The sequence below is a fragment of the Thunnus thynnus genome, chromosome 1, assembly GCF_963924715.1.
Source record: "Thunnus thynnus chromosome 1, fThuThy2.1, whole genome shotgun sequence".
NCBI lineage: Eukaryota > Metazoa > Chordata > Actinopteri > Scombriformes > Scombridae > Thunnus > Thunnus thynnus.
The window spans coordinates 24,663,984-24,686,743 of NC_089517.1; the positions used below are offsets into that span (position 1 = coordinate 24,663,984).

General features: G+C 41.0%; 1 protein-coding gene and 1 long non-coding RNA gene across 2 annotated transcripts in view; one reads left to right on the forward strand and one right to left on the reverse strand.

Annotated features, from left to right (window-relative positions):
• Positions 1-2,552: 2,552 nt before the first annotated feature.
• Positions 2,553-22,760, reverse strand: part of kif26ba (kinesin family member 26Ba) — an 88,287-nt gene continuing 68,079 nt past the window's right edge. Inside the window, exons 12-28 of the mRNA XM_067592460.1 lie at positions 20,281-20,452; positions 19,200-19,532; positions 18,906-19,088; positions 18,113-18,245; positions 17,675-17,933; positions 17,284-17,385; positions 16,862-16,989; positions 15,629-15,808; positions 15,132-15,448; positions 14,017-14,716; positions 12,976-13,907; positions 12,491-12,723; positions 12,085-12,249; positions 11,658-11,872; positions 8,995-9,260; positions 7,621-7,771; positions 2,553-6,556 (exon numbers count right to left, since the gene is read on the reverse strand). Coding sequence (XP_067448561.1) covers positions 6,408-6,556; positions 7,621-7,771; positions 8,995-9,260; positions 11,658-11,872; positions 12,085-12,249; positions 12,491-12,723; positions 12,976-13,907; positions 14,017-14,716; positions 15,132-15,448; positions 15,629-15,808; positions 16,862-16,989; positions 17,284-17,385; positions 17,675-17,933; positions 18,113-18,245; positions 18,906-19,088; positions 19,200-19,532; positions 20,281-20,452 — 4,618 coding nt within the window. The 3' untranslated portion in view covers positions 2,553-6,407. The remainder of the gene's footprint in view (positions 6,557-7,620; positions 7,772-8,994; positions 9,261-11,657; positions 11,873-12,084; positions 12,250-12,490; positions 12,724-12,975; positions 13,908-14,016; positions 14,717-15,131; positions 15,449-15,628; positions 15,809-16,861; positions 16,990-17,283; positions 17,386-17,674; positions 17,934-18,112; positions 18,246-18,905; positions 19,089-19,199; positions 19,533-20,280; positions 20,453-22,760) is intronic.
• On the forward strand, positions 17,891-18,440 carry LOC137184630 (uncharacterized). Its single transcript, XR_010928692.1, has 2 exons — positions 17,891-17,980; positions 18,140-18,440. It is a non-coding gene; the product is annotated as an uncharacterized lncRNA (long non-coding RNA).

Sequence of the window (22,760 nt, forward strand, 5' to 3'; positions counted from 1 at the left end):
ACTGAGACCTACCCATAAGCTTGTTATGACTTGTTCCTTTTTTTTTACTTTTTAAGGTTCATCCTATTAAGTTACAATGACTAAATGTATGTCTTGATAAGAGCATTAAGTTGTTGGACATTTAAGTAACAACTGAGTGTTTTTTAAGAGTTAATCAGTGGGATAAACTAAATATTTTTCCTTTTTTTTTTTTTTATAGAAGTACTCTTTGTTCAGACATTTTCTTTTTCCCAGCACACAAAGTTGTCTAAATCCTTACAGGCACCTGATTACAAACAGCTATTTGAAGCAGTTGGAAACTAGAATATTCAGACTCTTATAAAAGAAGAAGTATTTAAACTAATCAGCGACCAGTATTAGGAAGAAGCAGAAACGCTTAACTTTAGCGAGGAAATTAGTCTCGCTGTTACTGGCCAGGAAATTGAAGTCTTCCTTTTGCCTTGAGGTAGATGATTGACAGGTGAGTACAGAAAGGAGAGCAGTAGCCCATTTGCTGACTGCTATGATTGCATATTATTTGTCAAACGTTATTCAGGAAACCATCTTCTTCCTATATTTTCTATAATTAAATGCTTTTTATAACCTGAAATTCCAGAAATCCACTTGTCTCCCTTCACTGTCCTCCCTAACCTCACCAATCTCATTTCTCTCGCACCTGTGCACTTCTTCCTCACTTCATCTATCTCTTCTCCTCAACTGCAGTCTTTTACTCCTCCTGTTCTTTCTGACATGTCTTCTTCTTTCATTGCTGTTCCCTTTTTACTGCTTTTCTTCCCGTCTGTTCCTTCCCTCATTCTCTCCCTTCCTTCCTGTTTTCTGTTCCCTGCACTGCGTGTGGGTGATCAAAGCTGGCTCAACAGGACATTGTGTCACCCAGAGAGCTGCCTACAGGCTAGTAAAGGTATCCACACACACACACACACACACACACACAGTGTAAAAGTGATTTCTAGTACAAAACAGGCACACAATCTGACAACTGAAAATCTAGCACCTTTGCCTGAGGCACCACATATAAAAAAAAAACTCTTCACTTTTCATCTTAACCATTACTTTTTGGAAATGTGCACAGATATGTTAACAATGTGTTTTTAGAGGATAAAGACAGACTCCATTGCCTGTTTCATTCAGGTGAATTATGAGGAAATCAGAAAGCCCCATATCTTCTTACATTGGTGTTTGTAAGTGAAACATTTCTTTCTGTAATGCTGTTCTGTGCATCTCTACATGGAAATAGTTCCACAATAAGTATTAAAATTTCTGTTCTGACTTTAATAAATGTAATAGCAGTGGTCCTTGTGAGAGAATTTGGATCATTTTTATGGTACTGTGTCATTTTGGAATTAAACTTTTCAAATGTTCCTGTGAAAAAGTGAGAATGAATAAATGTGTGACAGTTTACTGCAGCGTCTGTCACAGCATCATCCCAGGAAAACTCAGCTGACAGAGCCAGGAGGCTGCACTGGAAGTAGTTTCTCTTAGTTGATCTGTTATTTTTCTCAATTTCGGTCAAAGAGACAGATCATCATAAATTTGAAACAAACTATTACAAGCTGTGTACTGATCAACATTAGGCTACCTAACAGAACAAGAGTCAACAGCCATGTCTGTGACGCTGTATTTACAGTTTAACAGGTATAATGTTATAATCTTCACCATCTTAGCTAATTTGCTAATTAACACTATGAGACTGTCATTAGTTTTGAATAAGTGGAAACCAAAACATTGGACAAATAGAAAATTTGACCTGGTGATGGTGCTATAGATGAAAAGTTAAGGGATCACCAAAATTATTACGGTTCATCTTGAAGGGGACATAAATATCTCCATCAAACTTCATTGGAATCCATCCAGCAGTTGTCGAAGCATTTAACTCAAAGGGAATATTAATCTGATTGTTTTACTAGACAAGAAGTCTGGGATCACCAAAGTCTGAGGGATTCATCCTCTGGGCAACACGAATGTCTGTATGAAATGAATGGAAATCCATCTGTCTGGACCAAAGTGATGGCTAAAAAGCAAATAACAGCGAGCATGTATTACATATAAAGGACTGAAAAAATACTTGTTTGTATTTTGTACATTTGTCTGCTGCATATGTACACAGAAAACCCAAAACTGGCAATCAGTTATTAAGACTGAATGATTTTTTTTTAAAAAGTTAAAAATTCACAAGATTTGTTAATTTGATAAAGATATCTGCATCTGGATTTCTACGCTTTCTGCAGTTACCTGGTTCACCAAATATTTAATAGAGCAGTCAAACTGATTTGAAATAAACTACTGTAGAATTTGCATTATCAGCGATAATATTGGTTATGGTTAAATTATTCATATTAATTTGTTAACATTTACTGCCACCATACGATTTACACTTACACAGGTTTGTTTATGTGCATTAAGCCACCAAATACAAAGAAGAGTAGCAGACTTTGTCGCTAACATTTGAGTCAATAAAGCAATGTACTTTCAACCTGGACTATCCAGCCAAACGACGAGTGAGTGACCGTTCTGTGTGCAGCTGTTCCAAGAATAAAAACTCAGATGTCAAACTCTTTCAATACATTCCTTTATTTACATCCCCCCCATCTTGCTCCTCCATCAGCACAATGTGTCAGACCACTCTTCTCAAAGACATAACAGTAATGGTTATCAGCAAAGGACAGACTTGAATCATGGAAACGGCACGTATGCAGAGAGAGTCTCGCACTGAGTATGTGTCGTAACCGTGGGTGATTCTGACTGGTTGTTATCTTCCACCTGACAGATTGGCACTTTTGACTGACACAAAGTAGTTTTGATCAGTTCTGTTGCTCGAAGGGCCACAGTGGAGATTTTAGAGCCACTGACTCTTACAACTGATCAGAACTAAAAGTGTCTCTTCTGCTACTGATAAAAACAATTTTTGGAAAATGTGGTCTGACCCAGACATTAACACACGATACTCCATAAAAACTTAAAGATGCTATATGTCGGATTTCCAGATAACACATTATAATTCTTCAATGCTTCTGCAAAATATGTAACAGCACATACAGTATATCAACTTGTTCACTAGGCTTTAGTCTATTTTAAAAATTGCCCTAAAACCTGACATAACAGATGGCATTTCATGAATAATTTTATTTAAAGCACCTCATAATGAGTACATCCCTTTAAGCATGGTTGCTGCTGATAAAAAAGGAACCTTAGTCTTGACATATATGATTATGTTAGCTATAAACAATATGGGGCCACCATAACCTCAGGTGTTTTTCACAATTATTGCAAGAATTATAAAGCTCTACCACAGTAGATTTGGCAGTGACATATCATGGAAGAAACCTCACACATAGCATCTTAAATCTAGAGACGAGTACAGGCCGTTAGCTCATCCAGAAGGCTGGGATTCCCAAAAGATCCACCGCTAAATACACAAGGCTGTAAAATATATTGGCATTTCACTTAACACAACACAGCTGTCTTCAAACTAAGTTTTCTTCTTCAGTTGCGCAAATTCTTTATGTGCTGGAAGTTTGTGAAGAACCATTTAACTACCCTGGAAGTGAATGTTTTAGGAAACCCAGAACCGTTAAAATCCCTAAGAGGAACAACAGGAGCAAATGAAATCAACAGAAAATATAGAAAATAAAGATGATGATATATATGATATGTGTACAGTATATATACTTAATATATGACAAGGGCTCAGCAAAGTATGTACAGTTATTCTTTTTCTTAAATGCATAGTAACTTTTAAGATCATAAGGTGTAAATAAATAAGAACATTAATTAGTGACTCTGCCCTCCTGAGCTCAAATAAATAAACCTTCATTCATGACTTGCACTACAAACTGGGAGGTAAAAAACAGGAAACGGTCAGTGATATCACAGGGCTACTTTGTCTGCTTTCTGTGTAAACACTTTATGGGTCCAGTCTGTCAAATGATTCGTAGTTTCTGGGTTAATTTCCCTCTAGATGGTCTCATGGCTATCTCTGCAGGTGTACACAACATGAAATTAATGACTGTTACCTTTTTACACAACCATGAGAGGATCAACACATTTCCTGATTAAAGACGTTTCCTGTTTCTGTGTCAGTTCAGTAAACAAGATAAAAACAGAGTCTGTTCTATCAGCAGAAAGATAAATTTAGCTCTAAGATGCTTTTGACAAATTGTACCAATAACAGTGTTTCCACGCCTGTGAAGTCAGTGTCTATTTCTGCTTTTACCTCTCAGACAACAAACAGGATCACCCAGAATGCTCTCTGCTTGTTGGGCAAAAGGCATTCGGAGGAGGACGACAGACCTGGTGACAGCGATGTAGAAGAAGCATTCGAAGGGTTATGTTCTGTATTTCAGAGGGAAACAGGCTCTTTCAGATATTTATATTTGTACAAACATTTAGATCATAAACATCTCAAGCACCATAGATAATAATATTAACAAATCTTAAGTGTTGCTATCTGTCCAAAAGATATGGAACCAGGCAGAGATCTATGCCTTGTAATTTGGTCATCATCCTTTTCTTTCTTTAGTTCTCTTTCATTTCTTTATATATTAGATATTATTTAGATATTTATATTTTTGTGTTGTTCCTTCATAATGTTTGTGTCTTTTTAATAAAAGACACAAAACTGGAACTTTTTCTGCTGCATCCTATTGCTTTTTGCAAGTATTTCCAGTCTAAATTCACTACTTTGTTCCAATAATTCAGGCATTATACAAATGAGATTCCAACACTGTATCAATAGATTCAGTAAGTACCTGTGTCTTACTTTTCTATCCCCGCTGTCCTGCTATCATACATAGTCTCCACATGGTCCCATTGCACTCAAATAAAAAAGGATACCTTATTATAAAACACACACGGACAAATCATTCAGTTTCTTTTAGAATAGAGCAGAACAACACAGATACAAATAACAGACAGTCTGCCTGTCTGTCAGTCAGACAGACAGTCAATCGATGGATGTACTCAACACTGGATCAGAGAAAAAAACATTCTCTTTTCCCACTCGTTTGTGACTCAGACGTTTCATTGCTTTGTGAACACGGAAAAGCCATCACATCTGCATCAGGGGGGAATATACGTGAGCCCCAGAGGGTCAAAATTCAGATGTGCTCTGTTTGAGAGGAAAGTCAAGGTAAAAACAACACCACAAGAAATGAGCTTTACGTTTTTTTTTTCTTTGTTTAAACACACATAATTCTGTGTCCTGGAAAAATCATGTTACCACTGGTTAAAAATTCATTTCAATGTTTTTTTTCTTTTCTTTTTTTTTTTTTTTGGTCCCTGCAACAGTTTTGTTGTTTTACAGAGGACTTGCTGTTAGCGTTTACGTTCAGGACAGTGCTGTTCTGTAGGTCTTCTTCAACTTTTTTAATCCATACAGTTTAAATTTAGTCTTGTCACCAATGTACCAAATACCATTTACACATACAGTATTAGTCTGTTTATCATATATGGAAACAATGACCCACAGTAAAACATCACATTTAGAAATGGCTATAAATTCAAAGATTTTCCAAGGACACTAATCTTTTGTGTTTTTTTCTATGCTAGCACCATACTTACTGCATGTACACAAATTCAGAGAGAAAGAGAATGGGTCTTGGTATTGTTGAAATGTTCACAAGGCACTTATCTAAATCATATTTCTTTGTCCTCCTGTCTTTCTCTTGGTCTCTTTTATTAACTGCGCAACAATACCAGCCATTCTGTAGTCAGCACTCTGTATTTACAGCCAATGGCTCTCATCTGCGTAAACTCTAAAAAGTGCTCTTCCAAAATGATAGGAGATGAGAAAATGCTCATCTCTTCTCCTGCACCTCTTCTTTAACCTTCTCTGTTAAAAAAAAAAAAGGCAGTTTTTGTTCCTTTCTCTCCTCCTTCCCTCCATACATTCCTAAATGTTCGACTGGGTGTCTCAACAGTCCAATAATTCAGTTCTCGGGAAAACTTGATCACTTGGTTATGTTTGATGCTTTTTTCAGACTCAGAACCATCTGTCTGCTTGTGGTTATCTGATTTCAAGTGGCCCGTCTATTAGATGCTGTTCATTGTTTGTTTCTGAAGCTATTTCCCAGCCCCAGCACAAAAATCCTGTTAGATATCTCTATGTATCTCCATTTCATTTATCTATCTCTCTCTCCATCCATCTGTCCTTCTGCCTACTTACATCTGGAGGAGACATAAGGATGACCGACATGCTGGGTCAAGTGGTCAGTCCATCCCTATATCTGTCCTTCCATCTTTCCAGTCTTCAAATGAGATGTATTTATTTAGGAGATATTTTCTAAAGGTGTTTGATTAATCAGGGAGCAAAGAGTCGATGAATGAAAGAGCAAATGTCAACATCTAATTGAGTCCGTCCAGCTGTGTGTCTACCTCTCCATCCTCCAGCTCTCCATCCCTCCATCTGTCTACCGATGTCTTGAGGACACATCAAAGCAGGTAATCATCATGAGATGGGCTTTACAGAAGTTGACTCTGGTCTCCAGTTTGTCTGTCACTGTCTCCAGAGCTTCCAGATACTCCAGTGAGTCCACTTCATAGGCCTGCTGTAGCTCGACTGAATATGGACAGACAGGAAAGAGAAAAAATTGGCTCAGTCTACTAAATGCTCTTGTAAGCGCTACAATCTAAAAGATAAGCTTGGTGATATTATATGTTTATTTACTTACTGTCAACAAATCCCATGAAAAGAGAAAACCAACTAGAATTGATCCTACTAACAAGTATTTGCTTATTAGCTTATTCCTCTGTAATAAAGAGCTCCACTGTTGTCCAGAAACTATTGGTCTGTTGCACTAAGTGACTTGAACATGGACACTGTATAAATAAATACTCACTAGGGCACCAAATGTGTATGAAAATGAAAATAGTTCCCAACAAATGCACTTTTTATTTTTGTTTGAGCAATGTTTAATAAAAACTGCGGAGTCCAGCTGTTTTAGGAAATTATTGAGCCTTTTTTAACAAGACTAAGAATCCACAGCCAAGCTTGCAGCTCCGTGAGGCTGTACTTAGCAACAGTGCTTTGAGCTAAATGCTAACATGCTCACAATGACAATGCTATCATGCTGACATTAACAACATAACAATGTCCACCATCTTAGTTTAGTCAGATGATCAACAAAGTCATTAGGAGACATCAACTAGGAACCATAAATATCTGTACCAGATTTTGTGCCAATCCATCCAAGCCTGGTTAAAGAATGAGTGTATTATAGGAACTGGATATCAAACTAAAAGATGGTGCCTATTCACTTGAATGGAAATTGCTCACCTGGCACACAAGACAAAAAAGTTTTCTAGCTTCCACTGAATACGCGCGGTGGTGTGTTGCCTTTCAGTGCCCGCCCAGCCCATAGACTTTACATCAGAATGATGTCGCAAACTTTTGAATCACTTTTCTAGGCTCTTTGACAGTTTTACAGATAGACAAAAAATAGAGACAAATCTGCATGATAGCACATGGATAATGATTTTCTTTCCAATGAATAATCTCATAAAAACATTCTCTAACCTGTTGAGAACCACTTGTGCAGAATACATAATGAGACACGTCTTTGGACTGAAACGCAGAGTCAATGTCACCTTGTTTTTCTCAAACACTCATACTCCTACACTTACACTCGGTGGTCCATTTCTGTGGCTCCAGCATCAGGTACTGTTTGGTTTGTTCCAGTTCTTTCTTCAGACACTGGTACTTGGCTCTGACCTCACTGATCCGCTGCTGACGGTGCTCCAACAGACGAAGCTTGGCACTGACATACACCACCTCCTGACAAAGAAAGACACACACGGAGGGGACAGACAGATAGATACAAATTCAGTTCACCTGTATTTATCCAGTATAGTGTGTTGTGAAACACATGCGGCTCTCCTGCGGCAGCAGCCACAACATTCACACGGTTACATACATTCACACCTCATTGACTCCCAGTGTGTCAAGTCAGTCAGATACTTTCGGACACTGAGCAGCTTCACTAGAGCAGTCGGGGGTTAAGTGGCTTTCTTAAGACCGCTGCAGGGAAAATCTATATTTCATGGTTTTCTCTCCCTCCCTCTCTCTCAAAGCTCACAATGCTCCCTCCTCTGAATACATAAAAGTTTATGAGAGGGAATCCAAAAGCCTGCACCATGCATTCATTTGCAACAATTTCATGAGTTATACTGTACCACTCTATATTCTGCATTCTGCAAAATCGTAGGAATTTATAATTATAAAATAATACTTCAAAAGTAAAACAGAAATAGAAAGTGTTCATTAAAAAAAGCTTACTATTAAAACAGAATGTAATGTTAATGTTGATTTATTCATTTAATAATAATTCATTTTGCATTTTCCTGTTGTATTTTTAAAACTATGGGGTTTCCTCGTTGACAAATACAGTAGCTCAGACATCTCAGTTCCCTACGTCTCTTTTCTTCTGCCCTCTGGGCACTTTTCCATGTTTGTTTCCAAATACTTGCTCATTCTTTCTCCCTCCCTCTCTGTTACACCTTTTGTACTTATTTTGTCCTTACTTAAGTCCTATTTGAATGAGTTATTTTTATCCAGGCAGTCTGGAGAAATAGTCTAATTTTAGTCCCAGCTGTACCTGGGAAATTATCTGAAGTTCTTACAGACTGCAGCTGGAAACGTCCTGACTCTTTCATCTGTACAACCTGTGAAAATAACCTCAGATTTAAACTAATCCAAAGCATAGTGGGGAAATTTGTGGTGAATAATCTTTTAGAGTGGACTTACTCCTACGGTTTCTTCACCATGGATGCACTTGAAATTATTCCCAAACTGATGCCCTATTCAAACGTAACTGTGGTCCAGTTGTAACTTGTTATTATTAAATTATGTCAGTATCAATATTACAAATTGTGCATGCTGCATATTTTTGTGTACTAACCTTTACAACAGACAGTCACTCAAGATTCTGTCATTGTAGAAAGTGAAAGACACCCCCCCCCCGCCATCTCTCCCTCACACTCCTCTTTTCTCCCTCTCACCTTGTTCCCTGCTTTGTCTCTCCTCTTCTGCAGTCGCTCGACATCATCAATCTCGTACACCTTGATCTCAAAGGTTTCTGTCGTTGCAGCCGCACCCCGAAGGTTCGTGGGAGCAGGTGGCCCCAGTGGGCCATCTACCCAGCATGCACCCGGGCTGGAGGAGGAGGAAGAAGATGAGGTGATGGCCTGTTTAGAGGAGCGATGAGAAGGTGAGGAAGAGGAAGAGTCCAAGGTCAGCGCTGGGATCAGACGACGACGCTGGAGACCTGAGAAAAGAAATGAGATTAAGATAACAAAAAAGAGTGTTACACACCACCAGAGTTTAGCAAGAAAACACGCTTTTAAATGATGTATACTGTAGCCAGTTCAAACGCTCCTCTACTATATACCACATATATACTGTATATAGTACATGTTAAAAAATTCAATCTATCTATCTATCTATCTATCTATCTATCTATCTATCTATCTATCTATCTATCTATCTATCTATCTATCTATCTATCTATCTATCTATCTATCTATCTATCTGTCTGTCTGTCTGTCTGTCTGTCTGTCTGTCTGTCTGTCTGTCTGTCTATCTAGACTCAGTTTGAGCTGCACAGCTAACAGTTTACACAGTTAGAGTGTCCTCATGCTCAACAGGGAACTACTACATGTTTACTCTTTACAATTTGCTTAGCATCAGAATTAAAGAGGAAACCTGGAGCATATGACATGGATATAAATGAAGAATACTGTTATATGAGGACAGAGATCATAGGTGGGAGAGAAGATGTAGAGAGGGGGATGGATGAATCACTGAAGGGAGTCAGAAATGAAAGGATGAAAAGAAACGTATCAAGAGACTGAAAAAGCAGAAAGGGAGAGAGAAATAGATAATGGAGTGTGAAGTGAGATAAAAAGTTTAGTTTCTGTTCATGAAGCTCATAGATAAGAGCAGCAGGTCACTCTCTAATCTGCCCACTATGCCAGACTGAACACACACACCCATAGGTGCGCACTAACTTTGCATAGAAATTGCCAACCGTGCCGACAGGAATGTGAGTTATCAGATTCACCAGGAACTGAGAGATAAGGTTTGGGAGAAAGGGAAGGGGAGAGAGACGGTGGTGATTTTAATAAGGTTGCAGCTGTCTTTTGGTCTCAGCGCGGCACAGAAAGGTCAAGCAGAGACATTTGTATTTCATTACATAGTAGGAAGCAGTGCATGAAGGAACAGGGAAAGAACCGGGGTCTGCGGGGAGGAGAAGGTGCAAGGGGAGAGAGTTGGACGAATGAGGAAAAAAATGTGAGAGGAATGGATGAAGAAAGATGAGGAGAGGTAGAGACGTGGAATAACAATATAGAGAGAGCGAGTGAATCCAGTCTAATGAAAATCAAGTACATGGAGAGACTGAGCTGGAGATGTGATTAAAATTTCGGTGGCACTAACATCCCTCCAGTCTTCGGCACACATGTCCTTTCGTTGTCTTACTATTTATATCCTGTCTGAACTGGAGCTGAGTTGTTGTATATGTCTTGAACACAACCTGTGTTACTGGCTTCACCTCCATGTACACCAGACACATAGTAATCCTTTCTTTCCTGTTTCTTTCTTTGTCTTCTTGTGACAGTTTGACAGCAAACAGGCTCTTTGAAGCACAGATTTAGCTGCGGCTAAAGGAAAATGAGAGTAAATCCACACTTTATGCTGCATGGCGGGAGGTGAGGCTGCATTCTTCACACGGATAGAAAGGGTATTCCAATTTAAATCAATAATCAGTGGCACACCGGGAAGAGCTGCCTCTGTCCAATCTGATTTTATGCACATATCCATCCTCATGGTTAACCGGTGCAGTGTAATTTGGCAGGCACATTAACAGGCTCTCTGTGTGGTGTTCTGGTGAATATATATTCATTATAGCTCACACCAGCAGATCCCCTGGCCTTTACCATTTCACAGATGGGTGGTCAGGGTCACCTTTCCTACATGGCTCCTTCTGCAACCACGGCTTTCTTCACATTTACCTGTTCTTTGCCTTGTCATTGTTATTTCTCACCGAGGGAGTCTCCTCATAGCAGTCTCTGCCTCACTTGCTATCAGTGATTTTACTTTTGTATAGCTCTATATTTCTTTTTCAAAGCTTAAGCATTCTTCTGATTACATTTTCATTTCTATAGCTTTCATTATACAGTAATTTTGTGTAACAGTCCGATTCTTTTGGGCCTTTGCTATATGCTGCTGGAAATGAGCACAGGTGTTAAAAGTGGGCAAACAAATAATACATATTAATGACAGAAAAATACGAATATGAATGCTCCTCTTTGTATTTGGCCTTTGTATTGTGTAAATTCATCATCAATTCATTCATTTGTTCCTGAAAACTAAAGATGAAAGGTGAATTTTGACTCATGTTCAGGTTGTGCTCTTGTCGCTGCAGGGTGTTGGCTGTTTCATGAATTTCACATCCGTTTAATTTAGATAATTCTCGTGGCTTTGCCATATCTAAATTCAGGTATTCCCTGTAGCTATATTAATAAAGGCAAATGATATCAAGTAAACTGCCTGCAAACAGCAGTAAACCAATTCCCTCATCGGTCCTTTCACCCTCCCTGATAGTCTATCCAATTAAGTCAGAATGTTATTAAAGCAAAATATAAAAAATAAGTTTGAATGTGACCTGTGTTGCTCCTGCTCTTCTTGCTGCTCTTGGAGCTGCGTCTGGATGAGGTGGTGGCTGAGCTGTGCTCACTGAGGGAGTCTTGAGCAGAAGATGTGCTTCCTGTGTTCTCGCTGCTGTCTCTCAGCATGCTCTCATAGCCACTGCTGCCTCCACTATGGTAAAACAAGGCTGTTTTCCCCATAGCCGGGGGGAGCTCACCACTCAGTACACTGCTGTTAGAGGCAAAAATAAGATCACATTCAAAGATACATTCAGAAAATAACTTGTATCGATCAGCACCAATTAACACACAGCTGCTGTTAGTGACAAGCAGAGACAAAGCAGTTGTTGGGCAAATTAAACCAAATAATAAGACCTTTCTACTTGCTACTTTCATGGTGAAGTGTTTTAAATGTTGCATTTCTTAATGAACTTGAGCCGATACCTGTTGTCGCTGGCGTGACCACTGCTGCAGCGATGTGGTTTTCTGGGAGCTGTGATCTTGCTGTAGGGAGAGGGGAGGGTTTGGACCACTGCTGGCCTCTCCTCTGCCAGGGCACCTCCACCTCCACCTCCACCACCTCCTGCTGCAGCTCCAGCTCCCCCTCCACTGAGAATAGGAAAAAAAAGAATCATTTTAATAAAAGAGTTTAAACCTTAAACTGATTATTTTCAGCAGAAAGAGACCACAATGGACGTCCTTAGCTCTCTCTTCTGCACCTTTACCCTCCTCACTGTCATTGTTACTATGTTATTTTTATTTTTACTTTCACCTGCACATTATTTAAATTGCTACATAATGTTGATTACATTGCTGTGGTCTAAAATGAAATAAAGTAAAACTGACTAACCTTGCCCCTCCAACTCCTCTTTCCTCCACAGGATCTGTGCCTCCTCCCTGGGCATGACTCCTGGAACGGGAACCTGCACTTCCCTGGAGGAGCTCTGAGATTCTACCGTTGACCGCCCGGAGAGGCAGCTTGGCAGCCAGGCTTCCCCCACGACTGCGGCTCAGAGACTGGGTAGACCAGGATCCAGGAGAAGGTCCCTGCTGCTGCAGAGGGCCCTGGACTGAGCTCTGAGGCTGAGGAAACGGATAAAATGCTTAGGTGGATGGCACGAGGTATTGAGGCTGCCAAGACTGCACAGAATGTTCCTAGATCAGAGTTCAGCTTAAATTACTAAAACTGAATTATTGACTGATGCATTCTCTGTTTCTTGTTGTGTAAAAATTTTAATGCATCTAGTTTTGTCTGATGAGCAGACTCCGGAGGTTTACAGGTATTTAAATGGGTGAAAGTGTGTTTTGTTATGATGAAGAATGTAGAATTCCTACCTTTCCATTAGGAGGAAGGCTGGAGCTGCGGCTGGCAGCTTGGCTTAGAGACTTGGTAGAAAAGCTCAGAGTCTTGGTGCTGGAGGCAGATAGGCTCCTGGCCTTGGGACTACTGGTCATCAGCAGCTTACTGACAGCTGAGATCTTTGACTGCCCGCTGGTTTTGGATGGTGACTGTGGGGTGCTGCTTGGACCAGGACTGGCACTGAAACTGGGGCTGTTGGTGTTTCCAGTAGGAGAAGATACTGATCCAGCACGAGTGAGGCTGCGCCCAGTACGAGGCATGGTGCTGTCCCCCCTCACTCCTCCCCCTCCCCCTCTCAGGCTCTCCCCCCTCTCCAGGGAGAAGCAGTCATAGTGGTGTGAACCGCTGTGAGAGCTGTGGACCCGGCCCAGAGAGTTGGTTCTGTTTGCGAGCTGTTCCAACTTGGCGCTGAAAAGTCTACTGCTGTCTATGCTGGAGCCCCGCTGTCTGGTGACACTTGCAGATATTCCTGCATCATCCTCCGAGCTGCCCAACAGCGATAGCCCGTGGCTGGCTTGGTGAAGAGGGCTGGCTGCCCTGTTACGCTGGTCAAGGCTGGACTTCCGTACAGGTGGCAGAGGTGGGATTCCCCCCTTCTTGTGGGAGAAAAAGCCCAGTTTTCCAGTTGATCCCCGGCGGTCAAGTGTAGCACGGGGACTGCAGGGAGTTGAAGTGGTGACACCAAGATTTCGGTACTCAATTCCGTTATCTAAGCCGTCATGGCGGTTCAGACGGTGCCAGCCACGGGGAAGACTGGCAGTACGGTGGATATCTGGGCTGTAGATATTAGTCAGGCATTCTCCTTGGGCAACAACAGCAACCATCTCACAACCGTCCACCACTCTCTTAAAGGAATCTGGAGATGATACAACCTCCCCACCTGAACTAGAGCTGCCATGATCCCCACCTGGTGATGGAAGAATAGAGAATAAGTAGTAAATGTAGTTATATTATGTCTGCTATCACTGACAGAGTAAATCTTTTACAATCTTTTACAAGACCTCACTGTTTCTTACCGTCCTTGCAGAAGCTCCGCTGGTCCCCACTCCCAGCTCCAGTCTTCTCTCCTGAGTGGCTCCTTGAATGCTCTATGTCCCTTTTCTCTGGTTTCACTTCACACAAAAGCTCCCTTGACCTCCCCTCCTCCATGCCACGCTTCAACCAGGGGTCTTCAAAGCTCATCTCACTTGACATGGAAGCTAAAAGAGGTGTGCTGAATTTGGCTGGGTCTTTGATTAAATTGGCCTTTGTGGGTGAGGAGAGGATGGCGGGTTCTTGTATGAGCATGGGTTTGACAGCCACACATGGGTGAACACTAATCGTGGTCTTGAAGGGAGAGAGGTTACCAGGTCCTGTCAGAGATTGGATGGTAGTTTTAGCCATGGAGGGAGGCAGTTTCCTCAGCCTGTCCTTGGTTGGAGTTCCTTTATCACTCCCATTCTCTGATAGCACCACCTCTCCTTCCAGACTCCCTCTTCTGGGGCTGCCACAACTTTCATAAGAAGAATAATCCCCTCCAAAGGAGAGGCTTTGGTTGAGCTCAGGTTCAGCTAGGGCCTCCCCTTGCTGGCTCTGGGACTGGCTGAAGCTGTGGAGAGACTGGTCAGCCTCACTGCCCACACTCAGATCACTCATCCAGGAGGAGATGGGGGAACCGCAGTTAGACATCACTGAGGCTAAAGCCTCACCCTCTATGCGCAGCTTGGCCATTGCCACCTGCAAAAGGTAACATTATGACTTGATATAACATCTTGCAATTGAAAGGACAATAATTTACATAAAAGCATTTTTAGCTTTGGCCTGATAATACAAAAAGGCTGCCATATTCATTGGCCTATGTTCAAATTCTGGTAGCTAAGAGTTAATTTTATCACCTACAGTATAATAAATATTATAAATACTTAATGTTTCAAGATTTTGATTGAGAAGAATTTGATTGCTTTGAATGAATTTGAAGACTGATTTATAGATTCTCTTAATGGACAAATGTAATGGTGGATAATGTTTCCAATTTTATTCCTCTGGTTCATATAGCTCAGTTTTGTACAGTAGGTCTGCTTTAGGATGCACACCCACATACCAAGTGTTGTGAGTTTCTATAAATGCAAAGCATATACTAGCACATACTAACCTCTGCCATGGCAACAACCTCTGTAACCCCGGAGGTTGTTGCAGGAGCTGCAGGCATATGATAATCCTCCACAGCTCCATCCTCAGCAGTGCCTCTGATAACGCAGATGGGTTGAGAGCCTGCAGCGAGGGCGGTGACAGAGCAACAGCTGCTGTTGAAGCTTATGATGCTCGTTGGACGACAGGTCAGGCCCTGAGTATCGATGAGGGCTGTAACATCAAGATCCTCCTCACCTCCAGAAGCTACAGTGTACACCAGTTCATCCTCCCCAAGCGAGTGAAGTCCAACTGTTCCTGCAGATACTGCTGGCCCTGATGCTGCAAGTGGGCAGGAATTTGAGGAGGATGTTATTGCATATCTTAGCTACGCTTGGTCTTAAATGTGGTAAGCACACATTTTTCGTCATAATTACGAGGATTTGCATGTGACTCATGACTTATTTTGCATTTCACCACCCTTTCCTTGTGTAAAAACAGCAGTGTTTTACTGCAACTCACCATCCCTATGCGTATCCAAGGGTATTGGAGGGACGTCATCGTCACAGAGTGTCTCAGCTGAGCCAAGGCTGGCTGACAGAGATGGGGTTGGCTCTCGGACTTGTGGGCTCATGCCCACAGGAGAAGTCCTTGACAGCAGGGACTCAGTGGAGGAACGGCCACTGTCTGCAGCCAAACTATCTGCAGAATCAAAAACACACATTTGGCATCATAGTTCATTTTATTTTCCAAGTGTAGAAAACATGCACCCGCTGGTAATTTAGGAAACTGGCTTCACTCTATGATGATGCCAGTTTCTTCACTTATGCAGGTATACTTTGTTATGCTCAAGTGACTCAGTAGGTAACTATATTTTTTGAGATAGTATGTCAGTTTGGTTATCCCCATATGAAGCTGTTGGTATATCAACAACCAAACCATGATCTGCAGAAGAAATAATAATTGAAGAATAGCAGGGTGTGTGTAAAGAGGCCCCAGTTCATATATGTTCATGCTTTAAGAATATGTCACAAAAAGAATGTGAAACAATATAAAATAGTGGATAAATCTGATAGAAATGTTAAATTAGGAGTAGCCTTTTATACTGTGGCAATATTCCTGGACATTGCTAAAGTTAGACTAAGCGCAAAAATGTTTATCAGTCACATTCAAGCAGCACAGTTGTTTATTCTTGGTCTGTATCCAAATGGGCACAAGTTAAATAGAGGGAACAAATCTTTCTAGATATCTGTGTTTTTACAAGTTGAGGGAATGATTATGTTAACTTGGAAGTGTCAGACAGAAGTTTAAAGAACTGTCTTTCTGTTTAACCTTAGAAGAAAAATCACAAACACTCAAATATAAGAAATGTTTTACAGTGTGTGGCTCTTTAAAACAATATTTAAAAAAAAAAAAAATAGCTTACCATGTAAATGGAAACCTTAGGTATTCAATATAGCATATTGTATTTTAAATTCATATTTTGTTGTAAAGTGATTGAATGGGATGGATTGATTGCTATAATGGACTGGTACTATAGTAATAGCACTATTTTTTTTTGAGTTTTCAGGGTGGGATCATCTAGCTAATGCCTGGTAATCATATAACATGAGATTAGAAAGCCAGAGAGAATGCAAAAAATGGACAAGTAGAAATGATTAAATAAAAATATCAAACACCATAAACATCAAACATGCATTTTAAGGCACAGTATAAGCACAATACTAAAGCATAAACATGTAGAAAGATGCATACTGTCTGAGGTCAAAGCGTCTGTAGCCTGGCCATCTTGAGCCAAAGTCTGTGAGGACACAGGGGGTGTTGCTGGCATCACGCCCTTCTGAGTATACACTTTACACCGCTGTGACGGGGAGGATGGAGGCCTGAGGAGATATACAAGGATCAGCCATGATAGAACTTTGCCTTGGGTGCTATCGTCTTCTTAAACATTAGACTGTTTATTAGCCCACATGCAACTCCTTCCTTACAGCTTACTGTTTAACTAGGAATTAGCAATAATACTCTAGAAACATCAGCAAGAATGAACAAAATTACTTTTGTATTCATATTTTAAAGTTTTTAGACATTTCTGAAGTTTGTTTTCATAGAAACTGAATGAAATGAATATCTCCATTGTCAACATTATTGCCCACTTTACGTATGTTTGTGTACTTCACCTGTAGTCTGAGGTTTTGGTCAGGCTGGCGATGCCGAGACGTGGTGATCCCAGTGGGCGAGCCTTCCCCTCAGCGCTACTGCCCACATTCAGACTCTCACGACTGTTCAGTGACAGAGAAGACGAACCAGTTAAAGTCAAAAACTGATAGTAGCTATTGCAAAAAAACAAAGGGCCACAAGGGCATAAAAGCTTTAAGCTACTTTTTTTATTCCACACTTCATTTTATCTAACAGTAAATTCCAGTCTAGTGCTTAATGATGTAACATCTATAATAATCAATTTTTAAATACATTTTTTACTGCACACCTGGAAACCAGTACCACATCCTGACCTGATGAGCACATGTAAAGAACCACACTTTTCAGGCAAGGAGCACCACCTGTCCTCACCTGTCATGCAGGTGGGAGCTCTTGGCCCTGTGCAGAGGGTTAGAGGTGATGCTGCTGCTTCCTGTAACACTCCTGGAACCAGTGACTATGGGGGAGCCAGAACTCTGAGTCAGGCTGTGGATCATCGTCTGGGCCAGCTCCGCCTCCTCCACCACCTCCTTGATCTCCTGCAGCTGCTGGTCATTGGTTCTTCTCCTGGGGGTTGCTGCCGGTGAGGGGAAGGAGAACTGCACTGCACCTCCTACAGCGCATGCAGAGCCTAAGAGACGTTGGGAAGAAAAGTGTTTTCTGAGTTGGGACCCAAAGGTGAGTTGCAAAAACAGTAAAAAGGGACATTCTCTCTGTAATAAATGTGCCACACTTGCCTGTAGAAGCCTTCAGTGCCAGTTGTTGGTATTTTTTACATAGTATATGTAATCAGTGAAGTAAAGATTTTACCTGTTTTGGCCTCTGTGTCCAATGCAGCAGCAGAGCCAGGAGCAGAAGGAGCTGAAGTTGAGACAGTTGGACATGACTCTTGTTTGGCTCCTTGTTTGCATGCTGGAACTTCTTCAAAGGGAAACTTCGCCACCTGAGAAAAGGAGACAGCGATGATTGAAATAGAATTAGGCTCTACTCTTCACACAGTATGAGGATACCTGAGATTATAAGATTTAATTGTTGACAAAGGAAATGCTCTCCACTCTTGTTGCCTTCATTTAAAAAATAACAGTGCGCTGTTCTCCAAGAAAACATGATGAGATTAATAAATCAATACTCCATTTGCTTTCCGTTAGGTGGATAAGAATTAACAAGGTTACTTGAGCTGCAAACATTACATTAAACTGCATTAGTGACATGTTAAGATCAGGGTTGTGCACAAATATTTCCACAATAATGAGATAAGTGAGGAAAATGAGTTTAGATTACTATTTAAATGCATTATTTCAACAAAATTGAAAAGCATGTGCTCATCAAAGGGACAGGAAATTGCCACCACAAACAGAAGCTGTGACAGCAGGCAGAAGGTTATGCAGATACCATAGAAAATAAAATGCAGACAAAACCCTTTTTCCATTTGAACTGATGAAATATTCAACATGTCTAATAACATGTCAAACTTTCAATATGCCATCAACTTCAGATCCCATCACACTAAAAGAACAGTTGTACTTTTCCTCTCTCTTGTTGTATCCTTCTTGTTGTTTCTTTGCATAATATAAACAAAAAAAGGACACAAAACTCTCTTCACCTCCTCGCTGCCATCAATGCAGTCCAATCTCTCCTGTAGCTCAGCAAAAGTGTTGCATTTTAGGCACTCAGCTCCCTCCTCTGGGACGGGGGCCAAGGGCTGCCCTAGTAGTGACTGAGAGGGCTGGGGCAGGGCCTGAGAGGGGCCACTGGGCTGGTCCTGGCACTCTGGCTGAGACTGCACCTGTTGGAGCAGGAATCAATGAAAAATCATAAGTCATTTAACAGTGTCCTCACATCTTTTTTGAATTACTTTGGGTTGTCTAAACTCTAAATATGATTAGATTTAAATTACCTTGTTCTGTGCTCCGACTGCTTGACTTTGTGTTTGATGCTGCTCTGATGTTTTACCTCGAAGCAGAGCAGGAATAATTGGCACGAATTCCGGTGGTCCCTCATTGTCTGTCAGTTCTCTATCCGATACCGCAGCCCCATTCGGGCCCACATAGATCACTGTGTCACATGACTGCTCGCTGCTCGAGTACTCGTCAGGGTCACTGGACAGGCGCAGCAATGGAAGGTCTGAGTCAGCGTCACCGCGGTGATGGAAAGGTCGCAGATGGGTCGGCCGACGCATGCGACCCTCCTCGCAAGAGCTCTCTCCACCAGAAGAGCTGGAAGTGTATTGCTGAGGAGAGATAGGATGACAGCAGCAGAGACAGGGAGGGAGGAGGCGGAGAAGGGTGGTGAGAGAGAAATATTCCCTTTTTAGACGTGCAGATTTGTTAGCCTTTAATTGACAGTTCACAGTAGGGAGAGACAGAAAAGACTGGAGAAGAAATAAAAAAGATATTCATAAATATCCTGAACCACGACACCCTTGCTAAATATCCCACCAGCATTAACATAATTTTAATATTATTATTCCTATTTAGAGTCAAAGAATGACCTATTAAGTTATCTCATTCTGGTGACCTCAGTTTTCTCTTGTCAGAGCTCTCTATTTTTGGAGCTCTGACAGAATAAAACCTTCACTCTACTCCTGTACAATTTTGAAATAAGTGGGCATGAGATGTGGTGGTGACAGAGGGTGACAGCAGCACTACAGGCATACCTGAATAAGTGAGAGTAGGTTTTATGTTTTGAAACCACCTCAGCAAAAAAGTGTCATCATTCACAATAATGTCATTTTAACGTCTAGTTGGCGATAAAAATCCAGGATTTTCAAACTCATTATGCAGTGCAATGTCAAGATCATGGGCAGGATGTGTGTATTTCATCATAAAGTTGACATGGACACTGATTAACAGCTGAAGAAGTTAATGTGTCCATCTTTTTTTATGGTATGTTTCTAGTGACTGTACTTTTAAGCTTGAACTTAATGTAGGCCGAGGTAAAGTTTTAGTCTTATGCATCAAGGTTTTAATAAAACTCACCACAGTGACTTTAGTTTTCTTCTTTTTCATGCGGAGGACGCGGGATGCAATCTGGATGGTGGAGAGGGTTTCTGAGAAATCTCTGGGTGAGGCAGAGATGTGAGCAATCATGGTGGTCCGGCAGTTCATGTTGCCTAGCGACTCCCTTAGCAACATGGTCAGCTTGCTATCCCTAGTAACACACATACACCAAGATGTGAGCACAGACATGCTGGAAACGCACACATGTGACTAAACTGGTCGATTTTCAAACAGATGGCCACACATACAGTATCTGACATCTGACAAAGGATTATTAATAGCTTGTCTCAGTCACAAGACCACAGAACATTTTCAAATAGTTGGAGACGATGCTAATCATCACCTGAAGACCTAAGATCTCTCATACACATGCTATATGACAATGACACAATACTACCATATCCATGTGAGTACAAAACATTCAAAAAGCAAAGTTGATGCTAATTGTGTTTATTGATTAATACCACCAAAACAAAAATGTTGCTTTTCCGGACTAAAGCTCATAAAGTCTTCAGAGAAGCACCCTGGATATTATGTAGTCTAATATTGGGAGACGATCTATCTCCCAGAAAGATTATACTAGCAGATGGGAGACTAAAACTAGGCTGTGTGTTTAAGAAAAGACTTTCTCCTGGGTGGGCTACTGCAGTCATTCATAGCCTTTTGTATGTATATGTGTGTGTGTGTGTGTGTGTGTGTGTGTGTGTGTGTGTGTGTGTGTGCGTGTGCGTGCGCGTGCTGAGGCCTGCAGGCTGACAGTGAGTACAGCTCCTCTGTGGCCCAATACCTCATGCTGCTGTCCCCTTTTTCTAAAAACACAGCCTGCGGGCATGTTTCTCTAACACACGTATGTGTACATTCACATTCACACACACACACACATATAAGTGTGTACACACTCCTATCTTGACCTCCTCTTTCTCTCGTTGATGTGCTATTCCTCGCCTCTCTTTTCTTCTTCCTCTGTTTGCTGCCTCAGGCTTCAACAAACCCTCCTCTTTCTCCCTCGATCTATCTCTAGTTCACGATATCTCCCCCTCAGATTAATGTAGGTAAATTCGTGACTCATGAAATATTCATTTGCATGTTAATTCAAGTGCTATGGAACTTGGATGAGATCTTACATTTCAGCCTCTGCTAGATTTATTGCTGTAGTTTTACCAGGGAGGACTACTTTATATAAACTATGATTAAGATGAGCCTATAATGAATGATGCATCCAAATTCCTAGATCACCATTATTATAAGAAACAAATGCTCAGAATTGTGACCATCAAACTGAAAACTGGAGTATACACAGTCCGACTGTGTCCCTGACTCCCTGTCTTGTTCTGTCTGTCTTGTACTCCAGGGAGACTCCAGGTAGTACATGAATTGGGTTCTCAGCACTTGAAGCAATTAAGGGGCTGTAGGGAACCTTTCTAGGAGTTAGAGCAAACCAGCTGAGTTTGGAAAAGGAGCTGTACACACTCCCTGATGGGGAAGGCTGATGTTTTGTGAATGTGATAGAGTCTAAAATTGTCATGAGCATGTTGTGGGTCAAATATCAGTCTTGCAAGACTGCTGGCTGCCTGGCATCATGCTGAGATGCTTGGATTCTTGTCTGGGCAAGAGCTGCAGTGATGACTTTGTAGTGACAGATAAGTGTCTGCACTTTTTTTTCAACTGGGAAGATACAAATACAAATAGAAGTCCAGTAAAAGTACTGAAAAAGACTGAGACTAATAACAGGATGGGACCCCATCCTAAAAGTAGAAGCACTGCAAGGCAGGCTCTGTATTTAGCTGTGATGAAATTAATGGAGCAGGGCTCTTTGACTCAAACTAGATTTAAACATATTTTTGGTTTTGTTCATTTGTTCATTGCTTCCAATACTGACACATCACAGAAAAGGCTTAGTAATTGTCTGCTGGGCTTTGCTTTCTACGGATGACAATGTCAGTCCTTCGGACAGTTGATCAGTCCATCACTTTGGTCCAGGCTGAAATATCTAAACTTCTACTGATGGACCACTGTGTACATTCATGGTCCCCAGAGGATAAATCTTAATGACTTTTCATCTAGTGCCACCAGCAGGTCAAAATTTTGACTTATCTATTAAGCATTTAATAGATAGATCAAAATTTCACCTAGCCTTGGTTTATTACCAAGGCTAGGTGGTTAGTGCTCATTAGTTATTTTTTATCATTTTACCACACTAAACTAAGATGGTTTACAATGTAAACATCTGATCATCATAATGTTACCATTGTCATTGTAAGCGTGTTAGCATGTGGGTGTTAGTATTTAGCTAACAGCCTCACAGAGCGGCTAACATAGCTGTAGACTTTTCTTGTTTCTCTATTTTTGGAGGTGTTGTCTAATTTGTGCCTCATTGTTGCCATTGCTAGCTACCTTCAAATCCTTATATACTGACCCATCTTTCTCTAATAATCCTAGGAAGAAGATAATGGAGCTAT